The 12,079-nt window shown below is 39.2% G+C and overlaps 1 protein-coding gene across 3 annotated transcripts in view; it reads right to left on the bottom strand.

The window, feature by feature from the left end:
* Positions 1-330: 330 nt before the first annotated feature.
* The window catches only part of TAX1BP1 (Tax1 binding protein 1), a 52,706-nt gene continuing 40,957 nt past the window's right edge, over positions 331-12,079 (bottom strand). For all 3 annotated transcript variants that reach the window (XM_035316311.1, XM_035316313.1, XM_035316312.1), the window contains 4 exons: positions 9,959-10,133; positions 9,467-9,615; positions 2,155-2,240; positions 331-1,496 (listed from right to left, as the gene is read on the bottom strand). In XM_035316311.1, the coding sequence (XP_035172202.1) occupies positions 1,295-1,496; positions 2,155-2,240; positions 9,467-9,615; positions 9,959-10,133 (612 nt within the window). In that variant the 3' untranslated portion in view covers positions 331-1,294. The remainder of the gene's footprint in view (positions 1,497-2,154; positions 2,241-9,466; positions 9,616-9,958; positions 10,134-12,079) is intronic.

Raw genomic sequence — 12,079 nt, 5'->3', positions numbered from 1 at the left:
TTAAAAAAAAATGTAAGACCTATACTGGAATGCAGAGGACTGCTGTAGTAGCTGCTGCTCAGTGCCCTGCAGTCTATCCACGTCATGCAGCTTTTAATAAACCCTGCACTGAACAGGATATTGCATATGTTCACAAGTCAGAGCTGCACACAACAGAAGTTACTCAAGCCCTAAATCCCCAAGTCTCCCTAAAACAAGGCAAATAAATAGACGTGAGCAGCAGTTACTTTGTCATACAAAACTGAAACATCATTTACTGCAATTATGTAAAGCCTAAACTCTCTGTCTTTTATTTCAAAATAAGCAGCCGGGGAAAAAAGGACCACTGACTCCATGAATAATTCTGCTTTTAATGTAACAAGACTACTGTACAACAAGTGGAAAGCAATTTACTTAATACAGTTAGGTAAATATAAAATGTTTAGATATACACACATGTTTTTACTTACTGGAAAGAAATACATGAAGTTAAAATGCAGAAGGTTTTAAAAGCCCTAAGCAAAAATGAACACAATTCACTGTTGTGAAAATATAACAATATTTTCTACTGAATGCAATTGCAACATAATGGCAATGACTTTTTAAACAATTAATTTCTAGGCATTTAAGCACAACAGTTTCTTTCAACTCAAAAATCCTGCCTTAAGGTATAACGTACTTCATTTAACATTGTTCCTTAAGGCAAACACTGCATATGTAAAACTGAAGTATTTGCCATTACCTTTGTTGCAGGCCTGTAATCTCACAGTACGTGCATCTACATTTCAGAAATGTACTAGAAAACTATAGTTTCATTGGGTAAATTATGTAAATTATGCAACTTTCTGGTTTAACTGTTACTGAAAAGAGACTACACAAATCTGCTAGGAGAAACATCTGTTTAGTACGTTTTTAATCACACCTCAGTTCTCACGGTCAAGGTAAACCATAGGTGCTTTGGTGTTGTTTTATACAGCTGAAGAGCATCACGAAGCTGGTCGTCTTTGTTCTGAGGCTGAGTCATTCCTGTGTCCTTAGAAATTCCAAATCCTACTAAATAGGGGAATAAATAGCTACATACACAACAAGGTCTTTTTTTTTTTTTTTTTTTAGTATAATGTTAGGTAGAGAGAGAAGATAACTCAAATAGCAGCTTACAACCAGGATTTACCGTGGCTCCCATTAGAGTACACTAGCTTTTAATCAGAAATCTGCGCTGTTAAAGAAAAGCTGTACTGTTGGTTTTGTGGTTTGTTTTTCCATAGGTGGGCTACGCAAAGTTGTTTGTTTTTAAGCTACACTGCAAACAAAAGATTTAATCAAAATTTAAAACGTTCTGATCAAAGTGCGTCTGGACGTGCCTCTCAAAGCCCTGCTGGTCGTAGTCAGGCGGGAACTGCTCGCTGCACATGGGGCACACCTTCCAGTGACTTTCCACATGCTCCTCAAACTTGCTCTGATCATAGTTAGGTGGAAACATCACGTCGCAAAGAGGGCATTTCTTGTGCACATCAAAGCTTCACGAAGAGGTGGAGAGAAAGAAAAAAAATGAAAGTTATTTAATCTGTTATTGCCAAACAAAATACAGAGGTAGGCTCCTGCTGCTGCTCTACTAATCTGAATTTGAGCTGACTTGGTATCTGAGTACGTATCATACAGTTAATTAAAATGGCTCAGCCGAAAGCATTCAATATGGTTAATGTAGCTTTTTTACACAGGGATTCCAAAATAACTTGGCGTTTAGAAAGTTACATCATTTTGACATAATTCCAACCTCCACTGAATACAGATCTATTGAATGTCTTAATGGCCAAGCGGTTTCATGGGAAACCACTCTCTCTGCTCATAAATGCTTGCTCTTAGCAAACATAGCACTTTATAAAAGCTCTAAACTTAGGTTCACAATTAGGTTGGAAAAGAGGGAGAAAGAAAACAAAAGTTACTCATTCATTCACCAAACGACATCTGACATTTGGTCAAAATAAGGTACAACAAATAGTCTGCCCTGTGTAACAGCAAATTCTGATAGTTAATTGTAAACCAAACGTCAATTGAAAACGCTTAATAGTATTTCTCCTTCCTTGTCCAACTCCTCTCCCCCAACTTGAGTAAAGGACTCCTGTGATACAGAAGCCGATCTATCCCATTAAAGAGCAATAAAAGATAAACATTTACCTGGAATCAAAGCAAAAACCTGTTCCACGTTCATGCAAAAGAAGGCTGGGAGGATTGGGAGCAGAAGGTACGGTGTTGTCATCGTCCTGTTAAAAAAACAGTGATATTTTCAGTAAGAGGCAGCAATTTTCCCCCCTCTCAATACATCTTTTTGCTATCAAAACCGTGGCTGAAACCGAACCTTTCGTGTTATAATCTCTGCAGGACGAGTTTTACTTTGGTGTACAAAAGAGAGATGTGGTTAATGAACATGAAAAGCTGAACAGACTGCCTTTTGACCACGTCCATGTAGCAGAAACCTGTGCCAGGACTACTAGAAAGCTTCTACTGATAGAGTAACTACGGAAATGCAGGTCACCTCACTCTTACTGCCTGGGGGCTCAACCAGAACAGAAAAACCTGTGTTAAACCAAGTACACTACAAACTGTAGTAGCCTTCTACCAAGAGCCAGAATTCAAAACTAAATTCTACACAATAGAACGTCAAGTCGGGTTCTTAAAAATCTGTCAATTTGAAATTACAGTAACAGTAAAAATAGATAGATAGATAGATAGACAGACAGACAGACGCTGCTGCACATGTTTGCCTCCCAACAGTCAGGTTTGAGCGATCTGCCTGGGCTGCCATCGCCAGCCAAGCATGCCCCGCGCTGCAGGCCGCAGACAGGCGCATCAACTAAATTGCCCAGTTGGGCTGCTTCCCCCATCAGCCCTGTCAATTGTGCTCCCGGCACCACCACCAGCAGCATGTGCAGAGCTCCAGCTGCAGCGCATGCTGATGAGGATGGTGAGGCTGACGCCTCTCAGGTTTGACTCTGAGCCTCCATCAAGCGAGGAAGGCAGGTCAGCCTCCGGAGAACACGAGCACTGCTCCTCGCTGCTCACAAGAGAAGAAATCTGACTGTAACTGTAATGGGGAACTCTTAAGCAGAAAAATGAAGAATACTTACCAGGACTGATTCTGAAAACTTCCTTTCTGACATGCACAGGGCCACATTTTTTTGTTGGTCTTTGTTTTTTTTTTTACATATTTTGGTATTTTTATATATGTCATATATATATGACATTTTTAGGAATCAAGTTTTAAACGAGCACAGTGATTTAAGCAAACACATTTAGGGGAAGAACACAGCAACAACAGGAAAATAAACTGAAGGAGGGGGAAGAAAATGAGAACTGTGTTATTAAGTCAATTCTTTATGCAGCTCCAAACTAATACACAGCATCGTGGTTCTGTTCTACGATAACGCAGCACAAACCTATTAATCTCAAGGTGGGAAAATAGGTACATTCTGCAAGATTTTTGGAACTCCAACTCCTAAATAATTTTCCTTCTCATTTCAAAGACACAGCACATGCCAGAATTATGAATTATTTAGCTGGTCTTCAAAAACAGATGTGCAAGGGAGCATATATAACACACAGTATGTTTCATACAGGTAGCTAACAAGTATACTCAAACATATTTCACTTTTAGGCTAACGTGCTTTGTCCTTATGAAGAGTTAATGGAAATAGGGCAGGATGGGAAGATTCCCTCAATATTTTTCTTCTCCTGACAACAGCTGTTTAGCTTCAACCATTTAACATTTCCATTAAGCAGCTAGTGGGGCTTGCTGTGACAGATGCTAGCAACAGACATATTTTCCTGTCTAACTTGCTTGCTTTGCACCTGCAGTAAAAAGGGCATATGGGTTTTAAAATACTATTTGTTCCTTTTGTCACGGAAGAGGTAGGATGTATGTATTAAAGAAGAAAAACTATTTAAAGTACTCTCATACTACAATGCTACGGCTTATGTGGTGCCAAAAACATGACAAATTTGTTGAATACCAGACTTGTAAGTTGACCAGGACTTATCTGAGAAAATGAATCTGCATCTTTCTTGGGGAAAAAAATAGTTTCACTACAAATACAGGCTCAATTGACATTTAAGTCCTTTAGAAAAGACTTGCTTATAATCCTTTACTGTTTGTCACTCAGTTGTTTTTTGACCACGAGGCATTTTTGGTCAGCACTTACTTATTAACACTCGGCTAGAAATGGTGAGGTGGACAAGGTGCTCCTGTGGTGAAAGGGCCTCAAGGCCCTACCTCTGTGTAGGACAGATGGCAGACCCAGCGACGAGTGCACAGGCTATTCCTTTTATGAAGGGTTATTAACTACTCAGCTATTTGAGCGAGTAGTCAGGACTTAGCAATACCAAATATCAACCAGGTATGAGGGCATTAACCATAACTATGTGACTGATGTGCTGCAGATGGGTCTCCTCTCCCATTCAAAATTACCCATGCTTACAACAAAAAAAATGACTTTTAGAACAGGTCTTTACATGGACCTGAAAGAAACTGCTCACCTGGATGCCCGACTGCAACAGCATTCAGGCTTGATCATTCCTGAAGTAATTCATTTTCCACATGGTGGTTACACTACCATAAAAATCATAGCTGTCCCTATTGCCAAAGAGAATATCTGAGTCTTTAGGCATGCATTACTCAAAGACAAAAATACAGTGAGTGGCTAGTGCCATGCAGGCACTGGCTTCAACAAAAGCAGGTTTGAATTATTAACAGTTCCAAGAAGGCTTTTCTCATGTCAGAGTAACATTGTTCTGTGTGTCCCAAGGATGTAACTTCTCATGATCCAATTCAATTAATGATAAAAATCATGCTGTGACCTCCTTCCCATAGCTTCTGACCTGTGCACCATGCAGGAATGGCCATATTAAACATGGGAAGTATGGTATCTTAAAGTAAGTCTGTCTCCTCACCGTACTTTTGCCCTTGGCCAAGTTAAGTATGTATAGGAAGATCAGTTCTTAACCTTTTCTTATGCTTTACCCAAAAAAAGAACAAGAAAGCAAGAGCATCCCTTGCAGTATATGTCACAGAGATCACCACATAATTAAGGAATGGTACATTAAGAACAGATGATGACTGGTAACATAACAGTAACTGTCTTCCGTTTGGACAACAAATATATCACCAGGAACTAGAAGTTAATACTGAGCTCTTCATCACTGCCTGGCAGTATTTCACGGCTATTCTAATCATAGGATCATAGAACCATAGGATATCCCAGGTTGGAAGGGACCCATAAGGATCATCAAGCCCAACTCCTCGCACCGCACAGGTCTACCCAAAAGTTTAGACCATGTGACTAATCACAACTTATGCTAAGGAATACACAATGAACAGTAACTAAAAATTCTCAGACATTCCCCTAGAGGTAACTTGGAGAGAAAACAGGAAAATGCCCCATTTTCTTGGATTCAGACAGCCATCTGTCTATTTCTAGCATCTCAGATAGACAAAACTCCTCAAGTGTACCCCGTAAAAGTGAGAACTACATGAAGGGAGGACAGCTCCTACAGGTTCACAGTCACTGAGGGCCCAGTTTCTTCCAGTTAGTAAAACCAGTGATGCATTCCTCATTCCTATAAAGGACGTCAGGTTGGAAAGCACCGTGTAACATTTTAAAACCAGCCACTCTCCCATAGTAAAACCAACCACCCCCTGAAAACCCCAAAGCCGAAGTGGGAAGGCCAGCTGAAGCTGCTTTACAGAAAGAGTTTGGCAATAACTGCGGGGAAGTCAACTCTCAGTGGCCATGCCTGTGCAGTATCCCAAGCACGGGCATCAGATTACTCCGAAGACCCCATGGCTGTGCCATCCAAGTCATTTGGACTCACCTGATTTTACCAAAACTAACCAACTCTGTCTCAAGTAAGACCTACTGCTTTGCTGATTACAATCAAAAGTTCACAGATTCAGTTCCAAGACTGCCAAAGGGAAATTAGCAACAGAGCCGCGACAGCAAAACCCACAGACCTGACCCATCCCCATCTCCAGGTTCCAGAGAGCACTCACACGCAACCGCCAGCAAAGCGACACCATCTTAAGCTTTAAACCATCAAAGAGCAGCCACCCCACCAGCGTCCAGCGCAGGTAACCAGAGAGAAGGGTGCACACATGTTCTTTTTGTGACTCAGCTCCATATGAGCACTACTCAAACACTTTACGGTCTCTCTATACCTCTCTGCAAGCAGCCAAGAGGTACATGGGTATCTAGATGCCAGCTACTCCTTTTATGTCTGTTATCCTATAGAAAAGGACAGTAACTGGCATCTCTAGTAAGAAAGATTGGGCTTACCAAAGCGGTTGTGTTTTGTTTTGTTGTTGTTGTTTTTTAATGTTATTTGGCTAAAAGAAAGACCATTGTGGATTAATCTCAAGAAGTATCCTCACCTGGCTGTCAGTTGCCAAATGCTACACTCCACATTTTTGCTGTGACTCACAACATTCTTTAAGAGTCTCGGGACAGTTATTCTGGGCTTACTGCCAAGCCTAATCAGGTCTGTATTTCTAAAACTCACTTTATTATTAAAAATATATTTTTGTTTATGGATCTCTCCCATACATGCCTGCTTCTAGAAGTGACTTGCTCCAAATGATTACATTTTGTTCAGTTACGAGGGCATGAGAAAATGGAAAGTCAGTGCTGCTGAGCGGATGGATGATGGAAGGAACTCGTGGCAAGTCAAATATTCTTCACAAAATCAATACCACATGCGTGCTTATCTGGCATGATTAACACAGAGCAGCTCATCCCTCTCAGAAATCACTGTGTAACTGGCCCAAGGTAGTACAGTTGCAGAGGAGCGATTCTACCCAACCTCTTGTCAGAAAACACTGCGTGGAGAAGCGTTCAGAATTTCTCCTTTGCCATACAGATTAATAAAGCTTATAAAGTTACTCAACTGCACAAAAATGAAAGCAGCAACTACAGCAGGTAAGTCTGACTTGCTAGACTGCCTCATTTTGCTGAACTATTCCTTAGGTTAGATGGATACCTCATAGAAAACGAGGTGCTGTTCCTGTTCTTCCCCATTGTGGAGAAGAAGCAAGTGGCAAAGCTTTTCTTAAACAGGCATGCCCACACTTCCACACCCTTGCCTTACAGACTGAAAAAAGTCAATTTTGGTAAAATCTGCATATTACAGTTGTGCGTATAAAGCCTCTACCTCAGCCCCATACGTATCATAGTCCCAGGGCCCAGAAGATACCTCATCTTAGACAAGATGAATATTGTAGGCATTTTCATCACTGTACATAGGATACCACCAGAACATCCATGCTGTGGTGAAAGTGAAAAGTATCCTCAAGCTCTTGACCTAACATAAGATGCACTAATAGGAATGTGGAGAGGAAGACGGCCAGTCCATACAATGGTAACACAGCAGCAAGACTACCAGTGTTTTTCTTCTGGGAGGGAACCTTCTGCCAACAAAGAGCTCTGTATCTTTTTGGTTTTAAAATGTATGTAATTACATTTTATAAAGCTTTGTTTGAAAACCAGTACAACAAACAGTAATCTTCATATGTGTGTATTTGTATCTGCTGGTCTGAGCGAGCAATGTGCCCTTGTGGCCAAGAAGGCCAATGGTATCCAGCGGCACGTTAGGAGAAGTGCTGCCAGTACGCTGAGGGAGGTGATCCTCCCCTTCTGCTCAGCCCTGGTGAGGCCTTGGCGGGAGAGAGCTGGGCCTGCTGAGCCTGGGGAAGACTGAGAGGGGATCTTATCGATGTGTACAAATATCTGAGGGGAAGGTGTCAAGAGGATGGGGCCAGGATCTTCTCAGAGGTGCCCAGGACAAGAGGCAATGGGCACAAACTGCAGCACAGGAAGTTCCAGCTCAATATGAGGGGGCACTTCTTTACTGTGAGGGTGACTGAGCACAGGCACAGGTTGCCCAGAGAGGTTCTCTGGAGATAGTCAAAGCCTGCCTGGATGCCATCCTGTACAACGTGCTCTAGGTGATCCTGCTCAGCAGGGGGTTGGAGTACATGTTCTCCAGAGGTCCCTTCCTACCTCAGCCATTCTGTGATTCTTCGTGAGGCAGAGCCTGTCACTTCTGCAGAAGTTACCTACATATATGGAAATTCTCCCTCATTACTTAAGTTTTGCATTAGAACTATTTTATCTTTAGCATATTACTAGGTTCTAGAAAGATTTTTGCAACTGCTCATTTCTGTGTCAATTTGTTCACTCTACACATATAGCCTATTTTGGGGATGAGAAAGTAACAGATTCTCATTTGAAAGTAAAAAAAAAAAAAAAAAAAAAAAAAAGATATAAATTACTTGATTTAAAGGCACCTTTTCACAAGATGAACTTTATTTAAGCCTGTTATATTCCATCTCATTACAAAAATCTAAGCTGTGTCAGCAAATGAGCACAAGACTCTAGCACTGTTTCTCTTGGGCTTGCAAGAGGGCAAAGCACATAGATCAGAAAGAACACCCTGCTAATTAAACTGAAGCAGATGACTAAAGAAGAGAAGAGCTTGTCATATGTAGTATCTACGTCAAGAATGATCAGTTTAAATATGCAAAATGTGAAGTAAAGGTGGGCAACAGCATTAAGCTCACATTCTAGATCTTAAACAGGCTGCAGAAGTACTGACAGTTTTTCTAATTATTCACAGTAATGGACATTGGGGGCAAAAGGTAGGAGGGAGAAATACATTTTTCTCCATTACAGGTGCTGAGCACCAGGGCTAAAATCATGCCTGTCTGAACACTGATCAGCTTCTGCAAAGGTTAATAGCAATTAAATGTGGCAAACTAGACTAAATGAGAAACAGGTCATGATACCACTGTACTTGCAAAGAGCACAATACTCTGCAGAAAAGTATTTCTTGTTTAATATTTTTTTGAAGGTGCAAGGGTTCTTGGAATAAAGAAGAATAATAAGCCTATTCCTGTTCAGATGAAGACATATGGTCCAGTTCATTACAGAAGCCAATTTTCTAAAAGTATATCTTATAGTAGAATGTGAAAGTTAACTGTATTAGAAAGAAAAGCTAACCAGTTTCCACTTAAAACATACAAAAAAGAAATCAGTGAGAATCCGTCACTTTCAGTTTTACCAGTTTTAGATTAACAGTCAATTAGCGGCTCTTCCAAATAGATGCTTAACAGAAAAAAAAAATGGAATTTAATAAATACAGATTCATAAAAGACAGAAAAAGAGAGTAATATATAGGGATAAAATATCTAATGCTACAGAAATTTTCTTTCAGCATTTAACTGAAAATACTGGTACCAGAATCCTTTAAGTTTTCATTTGTTCTGATACAACCTACTTTCCACATACAAATTAGGAAGTGACGAAAAAAATAAAATTTCCATATTTACAAGACAGTAGTATCAGGCTTCTTAGATACTGAAAACCTATGTGCAACACTTGAATACTCACTCAGTAGTAAGTATATCAAGGAAAAATGAAGATAATATAAAAGGTTAACTTACATTGCTGTCCTCAGGATCTTCTAAACCATCAGGCCGACTAAGATTGCGTGAAGGCTGACTACACACTACATCATCTTCCAGTTCCCAAAAGGAAGATCTAACAGGTGGTCTTTGGATCTCATCAGGATTAAAGGCGCCATCTGCTCCATCTGAAGAAAAATTAATTAGCTCATCTTTGTTCAGTAGTATTTTGAGATTAAAGATGCGCTACCTTACATTTAAAATCAGGGCCTTCAAACATTTTTGGATTTGATACGATAGAAAACAAAAGAGAAATCTTTTTTCTAAAGGTGTCTCTAAAATTTTGTTTCCCTTATTGATTCTCATCAATAAAATAAAGGTACTTAATGGTATTCAGTAACCAATAAAGAAATTGTACATCAGTATACAGATGGTTGGTACTTAAGCTGCACTGAATGAAACATTGTTTTTGAAACAGTAAGAGAGAAGTTATATATGGGGCAAAAAAAATACTCACACCCCCTTACTTACCTCTTCTTTCCTGAATTGCATAAGGGTTTCCATATTGCAATACTGGTAGTCTACTTGTCACTGCAGGAACTGGTCCATTTTCCTCTGAGTATGGGTTGCGAAAATGTAATGTTGGCTGTGACATCTGTCCTTCCATCATCCTTCCAGCTTGATTTCCTGGTGTCCTGCCAAGTTCCTAAATAATACAAAGTTTAAAATGTAATTACTCCATGGAGTCACAGCAAAAGTTTTAAATTTTTATGAGATATTTAGATTGTTTTCTAAAAACACATCTGCTAATCTTCACACCCTCCTTTTATCTTGATCTAGAGTCAGATATGCCATTAGAACAAAGCAAAGCAAACACAAGATATTTTAAAGAATTCTTCTGATTTGTTGTCAGTTAATTCAAGTTACATAAACTCAACTGCCACGTTTTTCAAGAAGTATCTGCATCTTACGAAGAAGAAATGAAGAAATGAAGAAAATGAAGAAAATCAGTGAAACAAGTAAAGAATGAGGGTGTTCAAGGAAAGGTTGGATGTGGCAGTTAGGGACATGGTGTGGTGGGTAATATTGGTGGTTGGACCAGATGATCCTGAAGGTGTTTTCCAACCTTAATGATTTTATGGCATACATACATATATATACACATATGTACATATATATTTATATATGATTGTATGTTCAACACCAGCCCTACTAGACTGATAACTAATTCTCTACCTTTCATAAAATTCAGACAAAATTTTCAGACAACTGACTCTAAGAAGTAAAGCCTATTACTCAAGTGCGGTAATTCTTCTTTATATTATCAAACATAAATTATTGCTAGTTTTCACAAAGATAAACCAGATCACGTTAGTTAAAGTATAATATTTATATTTTTAAGCATCGTACAGAACAAAATAGCACTTACATTACCACGTAATTTCAAGTGAGCGGCTTCTCAGTGGGAAGTTGTATATTTTTATACATAGACTTCAAAGTTACTACACTTCATGTGAAAAATAATTTGCACTCTAAAGGTTGAATGAGCAAAGTTCTAACTCATCTGTATTTATCCCTCCTTAATGAAAATCATTTTCCTCAACTATTTTAATATGTGCAAACTTGCAGTTTAACAAAAGTAAACGTGTGTCTTACTTCCAAAATTCAATGTTTTCATCCAAAATACTAAATTGCTGAATTTATTCGGGGACTCCAAGAGCCTGCTTTATTTAATTATTTGTATCAGAAAGGCAATTAAATTTTCCAGAAAAGCTCAAGCAGAACTCTTCAAGATATCCATATATGTAAAATCCTGAATTGTTGCAGATAAGCCAGACAGTAATTATTATGAGCTACTAAAGGATTTAAATAACTTACATACCATCAAAACTCTAAGCCAATATATACATTAAAAGACAGAAATTAAAGTGACTTAAGCATGGCCAGTGCCTCAACCGTAATTCATCCAAAGAAAAGTCTTTTCCTTTTCCTTCCATTTAATAAAATGGGTCCTGCAAAGAGCTCATGTAATGAACTCCAACGGAAAAATGTCATTTACAATTCAGAGAGAGGTGAAAATTTCTGAGGTATAAGAATAAAAATAATAATAAAATAAATGTTTTTTAAGATAGAGGTTTCCCAATCGATTTTTTTTTTCCTTTCTGGTTAGCATTTTCTTTTGGGTTCTCGTTCAACATGTGCTAGTGTAATGTTAACAAAAACCTCTAACCCAGAAGTGTGTCTTTTCCCCAGAAGGCTTTCAAGTTAAACTTAAAACCAAGACCTAGAATGCTTATTTAACTACATGAGAAGTAAAATGTCTCAGTTATTAAAAGGAACAACCCAAAATGTTTTTCTTAACAACAAACGAGTAAGCATCAGGCCAAACTCTAGAGCCCAAAAATACATCAGCTTTCAGTAATTACTCTGAAACAGGAAATACTCAAATGAAAAGAAGATGGAAACTACACATTCCCATCAGACACTGGCACAGGTTGCCCAGAGAAGCTGTGGATGCCCCATCCCTGGGAGTGTTCAAGGCCAGGCTGGATGGGGCTTTGAGCAACCTCGTCTGGTGGGAGGTGTCCCTGCCCATGGCAGGGGGTTGGAACCAGATGATTTTTAAGGTCCCTTCCAACCCAAACCACTCCA

The sequence above is a fragment of the Oxyura jamaicensis genome, chromosome 2 (genome assembly GCF_011077185.1).
Source record: "Oxyura jamaicensis isolate SHBP4307 breed ruddy duck chromosome 2, BPBGC_Ojam_1.0, whole genome shotgun sequence".
Taxonomy (NCBI): domain Eukaryota; kingdom Metazoa; phylum Chordata; class Aves; order Anseriformes; family Anatidae; genus Oxyura; species Oxyura jamaicensis.
This window is presented reverse-complemented; position numbering and strand designations above follow the sequence as displayed.